The sequence below is a fragment of the Myotis nattereri genome (genome assembly GCF_964212035.1).
Source record: "Myotis nattereri genome assembly, chromosome: 2".
Taxonomy (NCBI): Eukaryota; Metazoa; Chordata; class Mammalia; order Chiroptera; family Vespertilionidae; genus Myotis; species Myotis nattereri.
In genome coordinates, this window is record NC_138076.1 from 186,477,462 (window position 1) to 186,500,083 (window position 22,622).

A 22,622-nucleotide genomic window follows, 5' to 3' on the forward strand; every position below is an offset into this window, starting at 1 on the left:
TTATATTCTGGCTCAAGCTCTTTCTATCATCAATGACTAGAAATTCACTGATAAGCACTTTCAGTAGAGCTGATTTAGTGAATATTCAAAAAGAAATATTTTGGCACTGCTACCTGCAGGTGGTAAAAGATACAACACAGTAATGAGATGGTGGCAGTGACATCTTGGAATTGTGTTTGCATTTTAGCTATAATATTGCACTGTTCTGTTTGTCCATTTCATCTTTCGGAATGTCCTCTGCTTCACTTGGTTTCAGACACAGCCAAGTCTTTACATTTCATCTACATGCTTATTGATCACTTTAGAGGCATATTAAGGCCAATTTTAAATATGATTTTAGAGCCCCAAATGATGCCAAGATTCTCAACTCATTCCATATTGGTATATGACATGTGCCAAATGAGGTTATTAAAAGCCACGAGGTTCTCATCACAATCTTGTAGATTTAAAGGGAACAAAATGAGTTTGTTTTCTATTCCATTACCAAAGAACTTTATTTAATTATTTATTAGTTCAAAAGGGCTATAAGCCGATTACTGCTAATTGCACTGGGAAAAAGAATCAATTTATGCAATCATTACTATTACAATATATGATGCATTTGCCCCACAAGTTCCCATAAATTTGCATGGCTTTGACACAGAAAGCTTGCATGCCTACAGTGTCCTCTATGCATTTTTTTCTAGCTTTTATTTTTTATACTAAAATGGTAATAGTATTTTTGAATGCTAGGTTTTTCACTGTTATGATATGATAAACATTTACTTTTGTCACTATATATTTTTTTCTGATACATTATTTTTTAAAGGCTGCTTAGTATTGTATTATATCTTGAGCTTTAATTTGTTTCCTCCTCTTATTAAGCATTTACAAATAATGCTAGTGTGAGCATTCTTGCAGACTGATCTTTGTTTGACTCTATTTCTATAGTATAAATTCCTGGCAATAAAATTCTTTGCTAAGGATCACTCTCTAGTCTAAAGCAAATATTCACACCAGCTCTTATTTTGAGATGAACTGAATTATTAACAACAAAAACAACAGCAACCAACCTAGAGCTCATATATAGGATAAGTACTCTCATTACCATCATTCCAAACATAAGAAGAAGTTAAATAACATTCTCATTACATAACAAGTGAATAGGTTGAACCCAAGCTGTCTGATTCCAGAGCAAGTGTTCTGCTTAAGTAGATAATTTTGGTATAGACCATACTGTGTATAAAAGTTTAGAGATAACTTACTGAAGATGGTAATGTACAAATGACCCAACAATTCAATTCTAAGCATTTGTATCAAAAGACAGGTACTGATTGTTTATAACAGCACTCTTTGCAATGGCCCCAAACTGGAAATTATCTAAATGCTCATCAAAAATAGAATTGATAAATAAATTGTGGTGTAATCGCTCAATGGAATACTATACAGTATGGGAACAAACAATGTCTAACTGAAAGAATAAATCTTAGAAACAATTTGAGTAAAATAAACCAGTCACAAAAATACAAACTGTATGAGATCATAGAAAGCACAAAACCAAGAGACAACAAAGATATGCTGTTAGAAGCCAGACCATTGAATACCCTTGGGTGGGTCGGGGGAGAGATTGAATGTTAGCAGGAGGCAAGCTTTTGGGGTGCTTTGATGTTCTGATCTGTGACCTGGGTGCTTGTTAGCTAGATGTTTAGCTTGTGAAAATTTATTGACCTATGACATTTGTAATTGTGTATATTTTTAATACATTAAGAAAAACCAGAGATAATTGAATAATACATTCTCTACTTAAATGTTGATACAGAAGAATTAAAGGAATTGCTTAGAAAAATTTGTTTCCAAAGACAAATTAAAAATAGTATTAATGTTAATTCTAAATGAATATTTTAGAAATATGCTCTATTACTGAATACATTTTAAAGTGAGATATAATGTTTATACTGCTAATGATATTACTACACCTTTTTACTTCTTTTTTTTTTTTTTATATAGTTAAGCGAGCAAGCCAGATGTCATTTGAAGGCTTTTCAAGATTCCTGTGCTCATCTGAATGCCTACTATTTAGTAAAGAATTTAATAATGTTTATCAAGATATGCACCATCCATTAAGTGATTACTTTATCTCAAGTTCACATAATACATACTTGATATCTGACCAATTATTGGGGCCAAGTGACATTTGGGGATATGAAAGGTATTTATTTAGATCTTTAAATTTATTACCTTTTAAAACCCCTGGAAGTTCCCACTGGTGTCAGCTTCCATTGGTAGGAATTCCCAGTAAAAGCAGGCTGTGCATATTAGGCAATCACATAGGGAAGAGACATTTTGATTTGCACATATCTTGGAGATCCAGCCTTTCAGTGACTATGTAATCTTTCACTTTCCTCCTAATTCTGTGTGCTGACCTCCTTTTCCCAGTTAAATGGTTTTTCCAATTTAAAATCTAAGCAAATACATAACTTTACAAACTCAGAAGTGTATCCACTTAGAATTCTATAAGAATAGCCCAACTCATAGCCATACACTCATTATAGAAATTTCTATTCATACTTTATTTTAATTAAAATATATAAATTTTAAACAGGTTGATTTAGAAATACAGTTACTTTTGAATTACAAGAATATGTTCCACCCAACTGAATATTTAAATTTAATTGTATTTCCTCCTCTATTTCTCTACCCACTTGTGGAAGATATCATTTTAGAAGACAATTCTTTTAAAATTTCTCTACTCATGAGAGGTGGTATAACGTAATGCTTATCTATTAATGTTTAAGTTTCTGGTACTGATCTTTCCTCACTTTTTCTCATTTGTTAATTATGTGACAAACATAAAATCCTTGTGTCTAATTGCCTCATCGTTAAAAGAGAAAAACTAATATAAACTGTCCTAATAGCATTAAATATTTTAATCCTTATAAAGTCCCTCAAACTTATTTAAGTGGAGCATTTCTATACAGAGACAGTAATTTTCATTATTCATTCCCCAAAAAGGGGTCAATGTGAAATAGTAGAAAATGGCTTCACCACTGAAGGAGATTTTCTCTTACATACTTTCTTGTACATTCCTCTGAGTAACTCAAATCACTTTTGCTGGGAACCATATCATGGAGTCAATATATGTAGTTTGGTAAAGGTTGTTTGGATCCAAGGATGAAATCAGAACTTTCTAGAGAAGTATATAGCAAGAATCAATATTAGGTAGGTTGTCATTAATGAAAAGCTTTCTTCCACAACTGAATTTTTGGTAGTTTTTTTGTCTTTTGTTTTCCCAATACTGTAGAGAGTTCAAGATTATGCTCTGCTAGCATCCCAAGCAACTGATATCTGTGTTGATAAAAAGGGCAAGACAATATACTTTGACAATCAACTGAGAGGAGAGCAAAGCAAACATTCTTTCATGGCAATTACCAAACTTTACAGATATTGATTATTCTACAATTTAAAATCCAAATAAATAAAGAAATACACAAGCTGAGAAATAGATTCAGTTTGATTTCTGCACATATAGCCCATTTTAGAACTTGTACTTAAAATTAGGTGGCCACCTATTTGCCCATGGAACTACCAGTGGGTCAAACAAGATTTCCTTAGAAGAGGGTTCTCAGGACATCCCTCCAACACTGGGACAAGTGGACTAAGACACTCTGAGATTTTACATTACAGTGAATCTGTATATGCCTGAATAAAGCAGTGTGCACTTAAAAAGTAAGACAAAATGGTCTTAAAAAACAAACCACCCCAAAACCTCAATAATTTGCTAAATAGTTTATGAACCATTTAGCTTTATATTGCTTTAGTGAAGCCTCCAATATAAATAAAATCTATTAATTCTCTTCCCCTTTAAGGCCCTACCTCCTCAGGTCACTTCCATCTTTTATCTATGTTATTCCTAAGGGGACATAAGTTCCTTTTTTTTTTCTTTTGTTTTCCCCCTGAATTCAGCACCTCAACTTCTGTGTCATAATTGCTTTATCTTTTCTCAGTTACACTCCTACCTAAATACTGCTGGAGTCATCTCCCTGAAAAGTTGACTAAAATGATCACCAAAGAAATACTAGATCTAAAATGTCTTTTTTTTGAGAGTGGTTTATTAGGTACTCTGCATTTCTGTTGAAAGAATCATTGATTCTACATCAAATACTTTGTGCTGGGACCACTCTCTTCTGCAGGTGTTTATATCTCAGGGAAATGTTTCTCAAATTTTTCACACTTTATGTCAGATAATTCTTTGTTTACCAGCATTTCTGGCCTCTACCCACTAGATGCCAGCCACAAACCTTTCTTCCATCCCCAGTTATGGTAACAAAAAATGTCTCCACACATTGTCAAATGTTGCCTACGAGGCAAAATTGTCTTGACTGGGAACCACTGGCCTGGACACAGTGAGCTAAATTAAAGTTTGTTTTGGAAAAAAAATGCTAACTTGGTTTTCTATGGGAAAAATATCTCCATGTATGACAGAGACCCCTTTTTTAAACCTTCTCACTGATACATATGTATCACATCTACAATTCTAATGTTTCAAATCAGCTTCTTTTCATTCATTTGTCTGTCTTCCAAGACTGTGTTTAGAGGATTACTTTTGTTTGCCTTCCATTTTCTTCTTACATACCTATAGCTCTCAGTTTTTTCTAATATAAACACAGTAAATATTTATTTATTTATTTGATATATTTTTATTGATTTCAGAGAGGAAGGGAGAAAGAGAGAGAGATAGAAACATCAGTGATGAGAGAGAATCATTGATTGGCTGCCTCCTGCATACCCCTCACTGGGGATGAGCCCACAACCCGGGCATGTGCCCTTAACCAGAATCAAACCTGGGATGTTTAAGTCTGCAGGCCAACACTCTATCCACTGAGCCAAACAAGCTAGGGTGACAATAAATATTTATTGATAGTGAACTATATATCAAATGTTTTCGATAAGTCGTATTGAACTTAAAGCATAAGTAACAGGTAGAAATTGCAGGAGTCAGAGTCAATAGCCCTACCCATCGCACCCTCTTGGAGGCGCTGGAACTGTGGTTGGCCCATAGTAGCTCCATGTTAGGCCATGCTCACAGAAAAGAAGAAGAAAAGTGTGTTCAGTTCAATACAACTTACCTTTGTTATGGATTCATTTACAAATTTATTGCGAAATTGCAAGTAGTCTTTGGAATACTTTAACATTTTTAATGATCCAGGAATGACAATTTATTTTGTTTACATTTTGCTAGTGCCCTTGTGAAAGGATGCCGGTGTCTGGAAATTGATTGCTGGGATGGATCACAAAATGAACCTGTTGTGTACCATGGTTATACACTCACCAGCAAACTCTTGTTTAAAACTGTTATTCAAGCCATACACAAATATGCATTCATAGTACGTGCGTATCTTTATTAAATTATATTTAAACACAATATAATTTACATGTTTCTGTATCCTATGATCCTTGGCATTGGTTTGGATTAGTGATATTTCAAATTATGGGTTATGATCCATTAGTAGGCAGTGAAATTCATGCAGTATATAGTTAATGATAGATTTATCAAAGTTAATCTCAAGTAGTAAGGTACATGTTTCATGGAACTTTTTGTTTAATTATATAATAATGTGTGTTTATTTCCTTGTAAATATATTTCTTAATGTATGAAAAAAGTTTGAGAAATATTTTTTTCTATATAATAGTAGTTCTATATACTAATAAATATTTTATCAATATTCAGCTATTTTACTTTCTAGATACAAAAATAAAACATGTCAAAAATGTATTATCTCAATTGCTGACTTTTTAAAATGACTATAGTGGCAACTATTTTTTAAAATGTCTTTTTATTGATTTTAAACTGAGAAGAAGGGAGAGAGAAAGAGAAAGAGAGAGAGAGAGAGAAACATCAATGAGAGAGAAACATCGATTGGCTGCCTCCTGCATGTCCCATACTGGGGAATGAGCCTGCAACCCAGGAATGCACCGACCAGGAATCAAATTGGTGACCTCCTGGTGCATGGGTCTACGCTCAACCACTGAGGCACAACAGCCAGGCAAGTGGCAACTATTTCTACAGCAAAAATGTTTAGAAGGTTATTTTGGATTTTAAAATTACTATTCAATGGTTAAAGCTACAGACTCAAAGACCCAGTTCTTTCTAGAGCTTCTAAAGTAACTTACATATCCTATTCTATAAACTGGGTAGGTTTTAACAATCACTCACTTTTGAATACTTGGTCCCATTTACAAACTTGGCTAATTAAGCACCTTTGCATATTTTAAATTGTTTCTGTTAATGTAGTATATTTGATTTCTTTCTTAAGAACATCAATTGTAAAATTGAAGAGATTTAATCTAATCTTACTGAGTACTTAATGTATATCTAATAAATTGATGCATATCTATTAAACATAAAGTTGATAAACTTCAAGTTCTCCTAAATAGATCAGTGTATTACCTATAAAGATAAACATAACCTGCCCTGGCTGGTTTGGCTCAGTGGATAGAGCGTTGGCCTGTGGACTGTAGGGTCCTGAGTTTGATTCCAGTCAGGAGCACATGCCCGGGTTGCAGGCTCGATCCCCAGTAGGGAGCATGTAGGAGGCAGCCAATCAATGATTCTTTCTCATCATTGATGTTTCTCTCTCTCTCCCTCTCCCTTCCTCTCTGAAATCAATAAAAATAAATAAAAAGTATTTAAAAATAAAAAATAAACACAACTTAAATTTAAATAAATTGCTGTATCATTTATTAGAAATATACAGTGGGGCCTTGACTTACGAGTTTAATTCTTTCCGAGACAGAGCTCATTAAGGAGCTCATTAAGGAGCTCGTTAAGGAACTCATTAATTCAAATTACTCTGTCAACTCAATGCAAAATATCGGCCGAGAGACAGCTGGTATCTCAAAAAACTCGTTAGTCGGGACACTCGTTAGTCAAGGCCCCAATGTAGTATAAAATAAGTAAATATTCACAAAATATAAAATATGAAAAATTTCTTAATTTAAAACGTTGATGAATGGCATTGATATTCTTAAATATACCATTTCTAATAATTCTAAATTTATATCTTTATCCTAACTTCCTGCTTGAACTCCACACCAATACAGAAAACTACACACACATTCTACTTGAATATTTAAGAGGCATATTTAACATAAGGCATTTAGATTGGAGCTCCAGATAGTCCTCTTTCTGCCAGTCCCACTCACTGAATGGTAACTCCTCTGTATTTAGGCCTAAAATAAATCATTGTTGTCAACTTTAACTCTCTCCTCCTTCTCTCCAACCTCTCAGTAAGTATTTTAGCAAGTCCTGTTGGCTCTACTTTCTTTAATCCCTTCTTCCCATTCTCATTGTCACTGTCCCGGTCAACCACCATCCCCTCTCACATGGATTATTGCAATGACTTCATAACCAATGTTTCTGCTTTTCTTCTTCCTTCCCTGTAGTTTCATCTCAATGTATCAGCCAGAGTGAGTTTTTGGTAAGTCAGATCATGTCATTCCCCTTCTCAAAACTTTCAATCCCATTCAGAATAAAAGCTACAACCCATCCTGGGACTCCCCAAACCCTACACCCCCTGTTTTCTGTTACCTTTCTTATCCTCTGGCCTTTCTCCCTTGTTTGCTTGTCTGTTCTGTCCTTCTTACTCTTTTTCAGACACAACTCAAAGCTTTTGAACTGGCCATATTAACCCTTAACCTGAAATACTTTTTCCAAATATTTGTATAGCAAACTCTCTCACTTAATCCAGGATGGGTAACCAAAGAAAGAAAAGAAAATAAAGACAATCTTAAAATTCAAAGGTCTTGCATGGATGGAAATCCCTACTGCTTCTAAGGTTCCAAAGAGAAGGAGACAAAATGAAAAAAAAGGTTTGAGCAGCAAGACTCAATGAACTTTCTTAATTGAACAGCATAACTCAATTTTGTGGCAATGATGAGGTTGAAGGTTGAATTTTCTACCATTAATTTGGGGGAGAGAGCAATGAAATAAAGTAGATTTGGTAACTTGATTGAGGACATAATTTTGGGCATAGATACTGGCATATGTAACTTATTAGAAGCAAATACATAAGAAAAATAAGTTTTAAAATTAATTATATTGTCAAAACCAAAACAAAACATGTGTGTGACTCAGGTGAGCATTAGAACAACCCTGGGTCAGGAAGTGAGCTACAAGAAAAGCGAACTCCGCAATACTTACTTTAGACTTGGCCAAGAAGGATAAAAGACAAGAAGACTTTCCAGAGGTTGGAGCCAAGGATCACCACAGAAGCCAAAATAAATAAATAAATAAATAAAATAAAATAAAAAATAAAAAGAAAGAGCTCTCCCCATCTACTGGCTAGGCTATCACTTTGTCTAGTTTCAAAAATCACTTTTTATTTTTGGAAAACTTTTTTTACATGTTCTCTCAATATTAGACGGAGTCTATATATATGTATGTATATGGTCATGTATACTCGTAAGAATGTATACTAGTATTGTAGTAGGCTGAAAATGGGTCCCTGGAGAAATTAGGTTCTCATTTTTGGAACTTCTAAATGCTATTCTATTTACAAAAAGGGGTATTTACTAATGTGATAAAGCTAAAGAATTTGAATGAGAGGATTTTTTAAATCCTGGGTTATCTGTTTGGGCCCTATATGCCATCATATGTATCCTTAATGAGGGAGACTGAGGAAGATTTCAAGCACACAGGGGAGGAGGGACAGAGATTGGAGTGATATGGCCACAAGCCAAGGAATGTTGGCAACACCTGAAGCTGAAAGAGACAAAGAACAGATTTGCCCTAGAGCCTGTTGATACTTTGAAATAATTTTTTAGCCAGTGAAACTGATTTTAAACTTTTGGCCTCCAGAATTGTGAGAGAATAAATTTCTGTTGTTTCAAGCAACCAAGTTTGTAGTAGTCTGTTACAGCAGCCACAAGAAAGTAAGATTCTAATCCATTAGAAAGGTATAATATATCTCCTACTTAAATGTCTGGGATAATGCAGCAGACCCTGTAATTCCCTGGTTTGCTTATAAGGTTGGTAAATTTGTGTCCTGATGATCATATATGGAGACAAAATAATTTTGAATAAGATCCAAAATTGAGTGATGCTCTCTATTTTGTAGGAAATTTCAAATTTACAGTGGTGAGAAAGGGCAGAAACTGTCTTTGTAGAGTCACCCTTCTTTAATATATCTCCTATATTATTAAAAAACAGAAATATCTTTATCATTGTTTTAAATTATAAACCAGTAAGTTTTGATTTTAGAATTTAAAATAGAAAAAAATAGAAAATTAACCTTTTTCTTAACTTATCAGTGTTAAAGTTCCCCCCCTCCCCTCACATTTAAACACATATAAGTAAGCACATATATATGTGCTTTGAAAAGTAAAAGTGTAGCCTCATATTCTCTGGCAACTGCTTTTCTTCATGAGACTATAGACACATTTCTACAGCAGTGTATATAGCTGCACCTCCTCCTCCTCTTTTTTTTTGTTTTGCACCTCCTTCTTAACTGATGAATATTATTCCTTTAAGTGGATATGCCATTATTGATTTAAATAAGTACCCGTTGTTGGATGTTTCAGTTGTTTCCTATACTTCTAGTGCAAATAGTAACCACTTTTCTTTTCCTTATAGATTTAATGTTCTCTGTCTGTCAAACTTAAAAGTGCTTTCAGTTTAAAAAATAATTATTTTGCAAAGGTACTGTACATTAGAAGTAAGTGTTAAAATAGAGTAAGTGCTTCTTTTAATTGTAATAAATTATTAAGGAGTTCTGAGAAATAACTGTAGTAATGGTTAATTTTTTAGACATCTGACTACCCAGTGGTGCTCTCTTTAGAAAATCACTGCTCTCCTCCCCAACAAGAAGTGATAGCAGACATTTTGCAGTCTATTTTGGGAGATTCCTTGCTGTCTGATATACTTGATGATTTTCTAGACAAACTACCTTCACCAGAGGTAACATTTTATCTGAGAGCCCAGGTTAAGACCAAAAGAAAAACTGTGTCACTGTGCTATTGGTTTATGAAACTGGATTAGAGATGGTTGAAAATGCTTACATTTGATTATTTGTAGAGGTGTATCTTTGCAATGCATTGCTTAGAAATGTTTCTATGAACATTTAGGTGAATATATTGTGTATGTTAAGAATTGTGTACAAATTGAAATGTCTATGTATTTATCCTCAGAACCTCAGCCCAATATCTCAACACCTGGGTGGCAGGTTCCTTATTTTAATCTGCTCAATGTAACTGTCTCTATGGGTCCCTTTCCATATTCAGTTGAGCATATGCCAGTATTTGGTTTAAAAAAGGTACCCCCCCACCCTACCCTCAAAACTTCAGTTTGATTTCCAGCTATCTCTGTATTTTATTATTCTTGGTCTTAACCAAAATTTTCACTTTCTCATCTCCTCACAACCTACCTAATCAGGCTTCCTCTTCCAACGGCACCATAATAAATATTTCATTTTGATCATCAAATACTTTCCTGCTGATAAATTCTAATGGCCCCACTTCAGTCTTTATCTGTCTTATTCCCTTGACAGCGTTAAACACTGGGGATGCCTCCTTCCTTTCCTTCCTAAAGCACTTTCTGTGTTAACTCCACGTTTTTGAGGCGTTCTTCATTATTCTCTGGCCCGTCCTTCTTGGTTTCCTCTGCTGGCCCCAATTTTTACCGGATGATAAATGATTTTTTTTTTTGCATGATAGTATTGTTTAACAACAAAGAGTTTAATTTTGGTGCAGAACAGTATTTTTGTAATATTTGAATATTTCCCTTTATATTTTTTACTCATTTTATTCAATTGAGTGAAAAATTTAAAGATGAAGGTGTTTGGACAGTAGTGACAAGAGCACAGGATTCATGAAAGAATTGAGGCAGACAAAATAAACTGAACATATGGAAAAACTTTCACCTCATAATAATGCCCACAGGCTAAATTTGTCCAATTGTGACAGAAAATAAACATGAAATAACTTGTGCAAAGTGCTGGAAACACCATGAAATATTTAGTCTAAGAATCTATACTAATAAAAGAGCAATATGCTAATTAGACCAGGAGACTGGCCAGGGAGGGCAGTTTGGGGCGATCAGGCTGGCGGGGAGGGGCAGTTGGGGGCGAGCAGGCTGGCAGGCAGGTGAGTGGTTAGGAGCCAGCGGTCCCAGATTGTGAGAGGGATGTCCGACTGCTGGTTTAGGCCTGGTCTCACAGCGGTCCCAGATTGGAGAGGGTGCAGGCCAGGCTGAGGGACACCCTCCTCCCACCGTGCACAAATTTTGTGCAGTGGGCCACTAGTCATGATATAATTCAGTAAATTATAATAATTTTAGCTTTCTAGGAATAGAATCCCTTCTCCTGTTGTTTATAAATCTATTTTTAGCATTGGGATATATAGTTTTCATTAAAGTTTTTGCTTCCATAGTAAAGTAAGGAAATGCTTTTCAAAGAGAAAATAAGGAATTAGAGATAAAGTCATTTTCTCATACTGCACTCAGTCTTCAATGTACCAAAAAAAAAAAAAAATGCCTGGAGATTTGTTATAGAGGCACATTCCAGTCTCACAACTCAGGATTCTGATTCTCTAATTTTGAAGTCAGAAATGAACCTGCAACAAGTCCCAATCATAACAGGCTTATTTTTTGGTGAATTTTGGTCAATACTATAATATTACTGGTGTCTATTAGGGTACCTATAGCAGTAAAGAAAAGATGGAGCTCTTCCATGTGTTACTACTGTGAGCTAATTGAAAATATGATAAAGACTTTCCAATAACTGCTACAAATGCAAACTTACCTGTAAATGTGTAATTGCATCTGTCTTTCAAATTGTCTCTGCAGGCATTAAAATTCAAAATATTAGTTAGAAACAAGAAAATAGGAACTTTATTAGAAACCCATTCAAGGAAAGGTTTGGATAAGCATGGTAAAGTAGAGGAATATGAAGAATATGAAGATATAGATCAAGAAGAGGAAGCAGACAAAGCCAAAAGTTCAAGACTAGCAATTAATTTAACAGACAGTTCAGAAAAGGAAACAGAGTCAAAGACTTCAGCTGGATTACCGTTTTTCAGGAAAAAGAAGGTGAGCTCATGATTTGAGAAAATCTTACAAGTGATTGAAAAGTTGTCTTATTTTCTTATTGGTAGAGAATTAAAATTTTTTTTGGAGGGAAATATGTTTCTCCTTATAAAAACTTTAGTTTATTATTCAATTTTTTTTGGGGGGGGAAGAAATTAGGAGTAGAGAATAATTTTTAAAAGTTATCTCTTTTCCTGTTTGTTTTAATCTCTTCCTCTAGTGACAAATATGTGGTCTTATGTGCTAGGCATTGTGCAGTGTACAAAAGATACAAACAATATAATGTCTGCCTTCAAGGAGATCAGACTGTCAGAGAAAAGAAAAACACTGTTTGTAAAATATTCTATATAATAAAAGCCTAATATGCAAATCAACCGAATGGTGGAGCAACCAGTGGAACAACCAGTTGCTATGATCTGCACTGACCACCAAGGGGCAGATGCTCAATGCAGGAGCTGCCCCAAGCCCTCAGGCCCCAGGCCAGCCAAGGCGGGTGCTTGTTGGGGGTTCGGGGGGAGGGCTGATCACCCTGCCAGTCACCCTGGTGAGCAGGTGGCAATGGGGGGCGGGGGCAGGGCCGGCCAGTAAGTGGCCAGCACCAGGCCGGCCAATGCGGGTGCCAGCAGGGCCCCTGATTGCCCCACCAGTTGCCCCACAGATGGGCCCTTATTGCTGGCCAGGCCTAGGGACCCTACCTGGGTATGAATTTCATGCACTGGGCCTCTAGTAGTATTATAAGTATACAAATTAACATGACATAAGAAGGCATATCAGCTTGCAAGTGACAGAAACAAATTTGTCTGTTTTAAGTAAAAGTTATTAATTTTTGGTGCGATTAATTAATTGCCCTACATAAATGAAAAGTTTAAGGAAAGGGATGCTACTTTCAGGAATGATTTGGTATCATTTCTCCAGCAAAGTAAACAGAACTTTGTTTGTTTCTCCAACTTTAGACTCACTTTCCCTATATTGGTGCAAGACTGTATATACTTTCAGGTTCCAATCCAGTGGAAGGTCCATCTCTCAGATGTTCAAACAAATTCTTTTTGTACATTGGCTCTGACCGAGTTATTTGCACATCCTTGAGCCAATTAGAGTTGCTACAGGAAGAAAAAGCTTTGATTAGTCAGGCCCAGTTCATATTATCGATTCTTAATCACATAGATTGAGCATGAGCACAAAATGTTTTCCCTAAACAAAACTTGGGAAGAGGCTAATAGAAATACAGTGCATATAGATGCAGGGCTGTAAAAGAACCATGTACACTCTACAATAGAAGTTACTCCAAAATGTTATAGCATGGAAATATGACTTACTCAGGACTAAAATTCCTAAATTTGCAAATTCATGACAGCAAACTGAAGTCTTTGGGAAAAAGAAAATAACAGTAATTGCCATTTTTAATACTTGTTACATTAATTGGGATTTCTAGGTTTGAGCTATTTCATCTTAACGTTAAGTACTGTCATAGAGTATAATCACACTGACCCAATTCAAGTAGTTTTTGAGGAGATAATCTTATGAAAAGACCCAAATTGTTGATCTGAATGCATATTTTCTTTGTTGGAAAAAAATTCAAATTATTAGTGCAAAAATGTGAAATTCCTGCTTTATTTTTACACCTTGAAGGTAAAAGTGGCTTTGGCCCTATCTGATCTTGTCATTTATACTAAAGCTGAGAAGTTCAGAAGCTTTAGCTATTCAAGAGAGTATCAACAATTCTATGAAAGTAATTCTATTGAGGAGTCAACAGCTCGAAAACTTTCCAAGTTAAAAGGTAAATTCCTATGGTTCCAACAGATGAAATGTTTAAATGTTGACTGCTAAGGTGTCAAGATAGGTCAATGGAATTTCTAAAAATTACATTCTCATAAAATTTCAACATATTTAGCGTATTTTAAAAAGGTTGTATGCCTTAAGTACATTAAGTTTTATTTTACAGAACTCAACCAATAATCAACTTCTTTAAATCATGAAATTTTTGATTGAGACTGTCTAGTGTGGACACTTTGGTGGCTGGGGCTGTGGTGTGTGGTTTACATGGGAGGGCAGGGAGTGACAAGTCTGCACAGAAAGGCGGAGCCAAACTGCAAGTCACATGAACTTTGTCCTGAAATCAAAGGGGAGCAAGAGAAGATTGAAATCTCAGGAATTACATGATTTCTGGTGTGTTTTTGAAAGAGGCCTCTGATAGCCACATAAGGGTGAGACTGTCTACAGGGATGAGATGATGAAGGCCTCAGTGAGAGTGGAGCCAGGGTGAACTCTTTGGACTCAGTAGGATCTAAGAGGTAGAGTTAAGTAGACCTGGAGGCTGTATGTCTGAGGTGAAGGAGAGGGAGGAAATCGCACCCAGGCCAGACTAGCAGCTGCTGTGCTGAGTGAGCATTGCCACAGCACACCTGTAGAGGGACAATTGTCTCTGTATCTCCTTTTACCTGTGTTCTGATTCTAAATCTGAGGTGGGTTATTCTGTTTGGTAGAGCCCAGATGCCACAAAGCCTGGGAAACACAATGGGAAGCAGACCCTGCCATCTTCTCAGATTTATATGGTAGGGGAATATCCTCAATTTAAAAAGGAATGGGTCGCCAACTCAACCGTCAGGTGACTCTCCAGGTGTTTCTAAGAAATTGCAACCTACCATCTTGTGTAAAAATCAGCACCTGCAACTGACTTGAGAAAGGCTGTTGGCAGTTTGGAAATGTGGATTTTGATATATTTGTTGGTTAACCTCATTGGGCTGGCCACGGGTACTATGTGTTTGGAGGTATATTTTAGCTCATCTCCTTAAACTTCCTATTAGAAAGACCCTGAATATTTTAGACCTTGGATGTTTTTGTTTTTAAATTGCATATAGTGACCAAAATCACTTCAATAGACATGGACCAAAGTTAAAATAATGTAATGTAATATAATGTGAGTATATTTATGCAGTGAGACTATTTTATTTATAAATTATAATTGTGTGTGTGTTGGGTTGTGATACAAATATATTTTTCACTGTAAAGTCTCCTCAATAGAGTTTGAATTTGAATGATCTACTTTATTATTCCCTGTCCTTTCAAAAAATTGAATGTTCTCTGTTGTTTATGGGGACAGGACCTTTAGGTACAGCAAAAGTAGTAATAATTCTCTCACTCTCATTATATTAAACACTTGCTCAAATACTGGAAAGGGACTGGGTAATTCTGAGTAGAGTTATAAAGTGTAGGATCACCATTTCTTTGGATAGAGTATAGAGTATTTTTTCTTGAACCCAAAGTCAATAGTAAATAATTAGTGATATAGGCAAAGGTCTACTGCAAGGAAGTTCATCATTATTAAAAACATAATAAACATTAAGTTTATAATAAGGAAAAATAAGAAACAGAAATGTTCATAAATATATTTTTTTAGTCATCTACATATATAAAAGCCTAAGTGACCATTGCAACTGAAACAACCAAACGGATGGACCAAACAGGCTGCATGGGGCAACCAGGCTAGCAGGGGTGTTAGTGAGGGACAACCAAATGACTGGGCAACGGGCTGCATGGGCAACCAGGCCGACAGGGTGTTAGTGAGGGCTGACCAAACGGCTGAGCAGCAGGCTGCACGGGGTGACCAGGATGGCAGGGGGGCAGTTGGGGATGAGCAGGCTGGTAGAGGGGGGCAGTGAGGAGTGACCAGGCTGGCAGGGGGGCAGTGAGGGGTGACAAAATGTCTGAGCAGCAGGCTGCATGGGGTGACCAGGCTGACAGAGGGGGGCATTTTGTGGTGACCAGGCTGGCAGGGGGGTCAGTTGGGGGTGACCAGGAAGCAGGGGAGGCAGTTAGGGGCGATAAGGCAGGCAGGCAAGGGAGCAGTTAGGAGCCAGTGGTCCCGGATTGTGAGAGGGATGTCTGGCTGCTGGGGACCAGGCCTAAACTGGCAGTCGGACATCACCCAAGGGGTCCCGGATTGGAGAGGGTGCAGGCTGGGCAGAGGGGACACCACAAAGCTCCATGCACAAATTTTGTGCACCTGGCCTCTAGTTAAAAATAATGTGGTAGGTGAATATTATTGAAGTGGAATGATTTTCATGTTATTTTAGTAAATAAAAATAAGTTCATAAAAGGCAATAAATAATATGATTCAATTAAAATTAAATATATACATGTGGCAAAAGAATAGAAATATTTATACCAAGATGTTATCAGTGGTTATTATTTTAGTGAAAAGATTATATGTGGTTTTATTTCTTATTTTTAAAATTTGATTTTTTCATTTATCTAATATGAAAATGAATTGTATTTGGAATAACAGCATATTTTTATTTCTAATGGTTAATCTCAGATATAACAAAAGCATATTATGTTAAGAGTCCTTAGTGATTATTCATGCTTATTGTTTTGTAGATGAGAAAAATTAAGGCCCAGAAGAACACATTTTACCTAAAGATAAACATCTAGTTTAGGACTGGATAAGGGATCATGATACTGGGATACACATGCATTTATACATGAGTAGCTTCAAAATACACTTTTATCTCAGAGAGTGTATAACTTCTAAAAATGAGAGCTGATGAAGTTAACTGTAATTAGTGTTAACTTTAGTAACTAGCTTTTTACTTGATAATGCTTCCTAAAGAATAATATTCAGGATGAGTATGGCAATGGTTCTGTTCTAGTTTGACTGGCAAATACAGTGGGCCATAGGCATTAATCATTTATCCCATAACTGGTCACCATATTAGAAAGACTAGGTGTCTCAGAGAAACATAAAATTTGTGTTAAAAAATTTGAAGGAATGTCCAATATTAGAGCATGAAAATTAGTTTTGCATCTCAAGTGATTTAAATAGAATATATGAAGATGAAGTGATTAAGAAGTACAAATTGATTATTATAGGCTAGTCATGAAGATGTAAAATACAGTATAAAAAATACAGCCAATAAAATTCTAATAACTATGATGTCAGGTAGCTATAAGATTTATTGGGATGATCACTTAGTAGGTTATATAATGTCCAATCATTGGAGTATGTACCTGAAACTAATATAATATAGTATGTCAACTAAAATTGAAAAATTAAAAAAAATGATTGCAATAAAAAATAAAGTGTCAAGAAATAAAAATAAAAATGTAAAGAATATATAAGTAGAAACAAAAAAATATATTAAATCAAATAAACAGTGTGTGTGTGTATGTTAATGTACACTACAAATATAAACCTTATCTCAGTAAGAAAAACAATTGAAATCATCAGAAACATTGGGAGGTAGCAAGTTCTTTTTCAGGGGAAGGATGCAAACAGAAATGGAATGGATTTGGGGGGAAGATATAGTGGTGGCTGGGGTTGGCAGCTGAATTGGATAACTTTAAGGTCCCATTCAACCATGGGAATCTATTAAATATCCAACTGAGTTAATAATAGCATCATAGAGTTATATGACATATATGATTATGTCCTAGTGTGAAAACCAAAGTAAGGCAAAATCTGGAATGATACTACTTTTATTTTTTAAAAATAAATGCATTTTATTTTGGAATTTTATTTATCCTTATGTCAAAGTGAAATTAATTTAGATATAAAAAATTCCCCCCCCCCCAAAAGTCCCTCAAACATGTTATGGGACTTAACATTCATTTCTCAAGTGAATGATTAGTGTGCATAAAATTGTGTGATAAATTATTATTACCTTCTTAATAATGGTGAATTACACTGTCAAATATAAAGGCATAAATTTATTTTGATTTACAAGAATTGCAAATATTTTTGTGAAGATAACACATATAGAAATTATTGAATTATTGTAGAATTATATAATATATATAAAGTAGTGAATTTAATTTATTTGAAAAAAATTCACAATGTTTTAATAATTTATTTTTTAGCCCATGATTTTATTCTTCACAACACGAAGTTCCTTACCAGAATATATCCCAAAGCACTAAGAGCAGACTCTTCTAATTTTAATCCTCAAGAATTTTGGAATATAGGTTGTCAAATGGGTATGTTATAAAGGATATTGAGTTTTTTGCAAAGATAAGGTAAAATGAATTTTATAAATTAATAAAAGATTCTTGGAAAGAGCTTCTTTTGAAGATTTTGTTTGGCCCTGGGTGTTTTGCATTCAAGCAATAATGATGAATCATTGGTTTCAAGAGCTGAAGTTATTCCTAAACATGTTGGAGAGGGTAAGTCTAGGTGAAAGTTGGGGGCATGGAATAAATTAATGAAGACTTAGCAAGGGAAGTGTAGGAAGGTAAAAAGAAAACCAAAATTGCTATAAGAGGAGAGTGAAGACCAAGTCTTTTGCTTGAAAGATTTGCTAAGGGCCTCTTCAAATTAAGTAACCTCTACCTTTTACACATTTCACTAACTGTTGCATTCATAGTTGAAAAGTGAATGAGATTGCATAGCTTTGTTATTTTTCCTTACTAGACTCTCCCTGTTCCAAATTGGTCAGCTGGTATAGCACTGGCACTAATAGTGCCAAGTTTTAACCCTTTTGCTACTGGACTGTGGCAAGGCCTATAGGTTTGAAGAGATGGGGAGAGAAGGATCAGGATGGTGGGGGTGATAATGCATATAGTGGCTATTTACCAGCTTATATGGATGTATTCCTATATTTTAACAACACTATTGCTCTGTCTCTTTTTCATTTTCTCCAAAGAGATAGCTGTATCTCTTTGGACCTGAAAGTTTATGATAGAGCTGGTATCTTTCCTTCCTGCATTTAATGTACTGATTTTCTTTTTTTTAAAATATATTTTTTATTGATTTCAGAGAGGAAGGGAGAGGGAGAGAGAGAGAGAGAAACATCAATGACGATAATCATAGATTGGTTGCCTCCTGCACACCCCCTACTGGGATTGAGCCAGCAACCTGGGCATGTGCCCTCGACCAGAATTAAACCCTGGGTCCTTCAGTCCTCAGGTCGACTCTCTATCCACTGAGCCAAACCAGCTTGGGCAATGTACTGATTTTCTTTATTCTCATATTCACTGGCTGTTATCTGACATGTACATGGTTGTTCTATAATATATATTGTGTGTCATTTTGATTCTTTGAATCAAAACTATAAAATAATTTACAGATTAAACTTTGAAAATCACCATGTTGATATAGACATGGGAGGAGAAAATGTTTATGAATCATGAGTTATTTGACTAATGAGGCTTGCTCTTAAAATGTTTGAAGATATATAATCCATGATTAGGTTTTGGTGATTCTATTAGCTTGTTTTTTTTTTTTTTTCCCTTAGCTATTCTATTTCCTGACCATGTCAAAATACTTTTTTCTCACAGTGGCCTTAAATTTCCAGACCCCTGGTCTGCCTATGGACCTTCAAAATGGGAAATTTTTGGATAATGGTCGTTCTGGATATATTTTGAAACCACGATTCCTAAGAGATACTGAAACAGAGTTTAATCCACAGAAAACACCAGAAAACAGCAAGCCAGTTACACTTACAATAAAGGTAGGTGAACTTTTTCTTTTCCATTTCTGGTTATTGTATGTTAGATAGTATACATTAATATTTTGAGTTCCATTGATTTCCTTTAATGATTTTTAAGTTTCTGTTGATGTGTTCAGCTATTACAGGTGGCTGGTATTTTAGCATCCTTCCATATCCAAAAAATGTCTTTCTGTTGATTTTTTTGCATGAATGATGTGAATAGAAGAAATATTGAGGCTAAAACTTTCTTCTCTCTGAAGTTCATTTATATTATTCCATGGTCTTTAGGCATTTTATATTGTGATAGAGAAGTCTGAGTTCAGCCTACTTATTCCCTGTGGATATGCTGTCCCTCACCCGACCCCCTTAAGTTTAAGGACTTTTACTAGACAATGCTAGGAGCTATTTGCTTTTCATTAATCTCAGAATTAGACTTTTGCAGTTCAGAATCCCTCCCCTCTTATATTTCTGAATATTCCTGATTACTTAGAAACTAAAAGTATTAGTAGAACTTCTTCAAGTATCTTCTCTTCCTGTTTACTAATTTGTGTCAACTTAATCATTTTTCCTGTTCCCTTGGCATTTAATTTTCCTCTCTATTTGATTTTATTCTTTACTGATTATAATGTCGATGTGAATTTTCACCTGCATTATTAGTTTCCCCCTAATTTTTATTTACCTCATATTGCTTACTTTATATTTCTCCCAGCTTCTACCTTATTATCCCGCCTCTCATCTTTTGTTTTGTTACATCCTGCGTAATTCTGGAGAGCATAAGCAGCCGTTTAAAATGTATTGTTCCCCGCAAAGTCTTTTCAAAAACGTTCTTATTTTTCTATAACTTAAGTGCTATTTTTTGTTTCCTTTTTAAAAATGTCACCAAATCTTAAAAAAATCCCAAGCTTCCTCTCTGCACTTAATTATAAACAATTCTATTTTAGATTGCATCTGTGCCTGTTGTTTGCAAATAAATGGGGTGAGTGTGGTCTCCTTGGTCCCCCTCTCTATTTATGTAGTTGCTCATAGAACCATATGAATCATCTCAGATTCTATGCTGGAATTTTGGTACTTTGGTCAATTTTATTGTGTCTCATGTTAAGACTGAGGGTAGCTCTCTGCTGGCTCTGCTGGCCGAGGAGAAAGTTCTCCAGCCACTGTTACTGGATGTCACGGGGCCAGGAAATACTAGAACCTCCAGACTGCGCATCTCCCTCTATTCTTTCCAGCTCAGCCCTCTCCTTTCCTGATGTAAAGTTGCAGGATTTGGGGGACCACTTCCATCCACTATAGGCCCTAGCCAATTTGTCCCATCTGAGAATGGGAAGAAGTTTAAGAGCTGTTTACCAGAGATTAATGTGGGAAGAGAGTACATCAAAGATGAATGGGACAAAAATGATTCTGGCCACAGCAGAAAATGGTGCCAGTGAAACATATAGCTGACTTTTCTCCTGGTTCTTAGGGATTTTGTGCCTCTAGAATAGTCACATCTAGACATTGCCTACAGCCCCAGGTCAATTAGTTGGCATTCTTTCTAGAATCTGTCCAAGTATTATACATTAAGCTTACTTTACAATGTTATTATAACTTTGGTATCCCTTTTGTAATTTTAATACAAAATAAGAAAGATTAATAATTTTTTCTTTTCCTTTTTTTGGTTATTATATAAGCTCAATAGTATACATTAATATTTTGAGTGCCATTGAATTCATTTAATACCTTTTAAATTTCTGTTAATCTTTATAGATAATATAGGTGGATGTTACTTCAGCATCCTTCCATATCTGAAAATACTCTTTCTGTTGCTTTTTGGCATGAATGAAAAATACAAATAGTTGTATTATTCTGGTTGTTTTAAGCAACTAGTCTATTTGTTCTAGTCCTAGTGAGAATAGATGAATCAGCCACCCTTTAAGATCCTTTCTTACTGCACATAAAACTTGCTGGGCTTCTGTGGCTTTTCTGTCTCCTTTTTTTTTCTTCCCTGCTAAACAATTCTTTCTCACTTTCATTTGTGGGTTCTTCTTTCTGTACCTCCACTAAAATACTTATGTCACCTAAGGCTTTTTCTTAATCCTTCCCTCAAACTAAATATTCTTCTTATGTCCTTTTATATACATTCATGGTTTCAACCACCGACAATACTCAAATCCTTAATCTGGCCTCATTTTGGAAATATAAAAGTATATTTTTAATAGCCTACTTAACATCCATACCTATTTTATCACTGTTCTGTCAAACTTAAAATAGTAAAGCCTAAACATTACTTTCCAGTCAAATCTACTTTTATGTAAAGCTCAGTGAATTCAGTTGAAGTCGTTCACTCCATTAACTCAGGTTGAAAAATTGGGAGGCATTTTTCTCTCCCACATCTCCTTCACTTCCTATGTCCAACCATCTCTAAATTCTATGGATCCAACTCCTAAATGTCTTCCTTATCCAGTCAGCTGACCTGATGTTATTTGCTGCTGTCCTATTTTAGGAATTTGTTACCTCTATCACTTCTATACTTTTGGCTTCCTAAGGAGTTTTCAGATAACCTTACTTCTCTTGATCCATCTTTCACAAGTTGAAAAGAGAGATTTTGCTACAATGCTAACCGTATCTTGCCTACCTAGTATTTATTTGTGTCTCCTGATTGCTTTCTTAGTCAGGCTGTGGCATACTTCTCTAGCCCCATCTCTCACTACTTCTAGCCTTTCACTTTGTTTTTTAACCATAGGGAAGCCTCCTTTTCTGTCCATGATGACACTTCCATGTATCGCCGCTTATGCTATTTTCTTTGACTGAACTATTGTTCCGTCTTTCACATGCTTATTGTGCGCTGCCTCATTTTTTAAGACGTAAGAGTCACTTCTTTTTGGCAGCTTTTCCCTACACTTAATTGTGTTTCGTTTTCATTTTGTAATTTACTTCTGTTTTTTCATAACCCCCTATGCATGCATATATTAGACACTTACCATGCTGTATTATAATTGTTAATTTGCTTATAGTACTTGTCATTCTCCCCCACTTGACTGAGGGTCTTTTCAAGACAAGGACTGTTTTCAATCCTTATCCACAGTACCTGACACAAAGTGCATGCTCAGGACATGCAGGTTAATTGAATGGATGATTTCTTTTTCATGCTTAATGAAGAGACT

The 22,622-nt window shown here is 35.4% G+C and overlaps 1 protein-coding gene across 1 annotated transcript in view; it reads left to right on the top strand.

Annotated features, from left to right (window-relative positions):
• Nucleotides 1-22,622, top strand: part of PLCZ1 (phospholipase C zeta 1) — a gene marked incomplete at its 3' end in the record, with an annotated part of 48,368 nt that overhangs the window by 19,110 nt on the left and 6,636 nt on the right. The window contains exons 3-9 of the mRNA XM_081084936.1: nt 1,987-2,188; nt 5,219-5,363; nt 9,785-9,934; nt 11,819-12,061; nt 13,688-13,835; nt 17,915-18,031; nt 19,331-19,503. Coding sequence (XP_080941062.1) covers nt 1,987-2,188; nt 5,219-5,363; nt 9,785-9,934; nt 11,819-12,061; nt 13,688-13,835; nt 17,915-18,031; nt 19,331-19,503 — 1,178 coding nt within the window. The remainder of the gene's footprint in view (nt 1-1,986; nt 2,189-5,218; nt 5,364-9,784; nt 9,935-11,818; nt 12,062-13,687; nt 13,836-17,914; nt 18,032-19,330; nt 19,504-22,622) is intronic.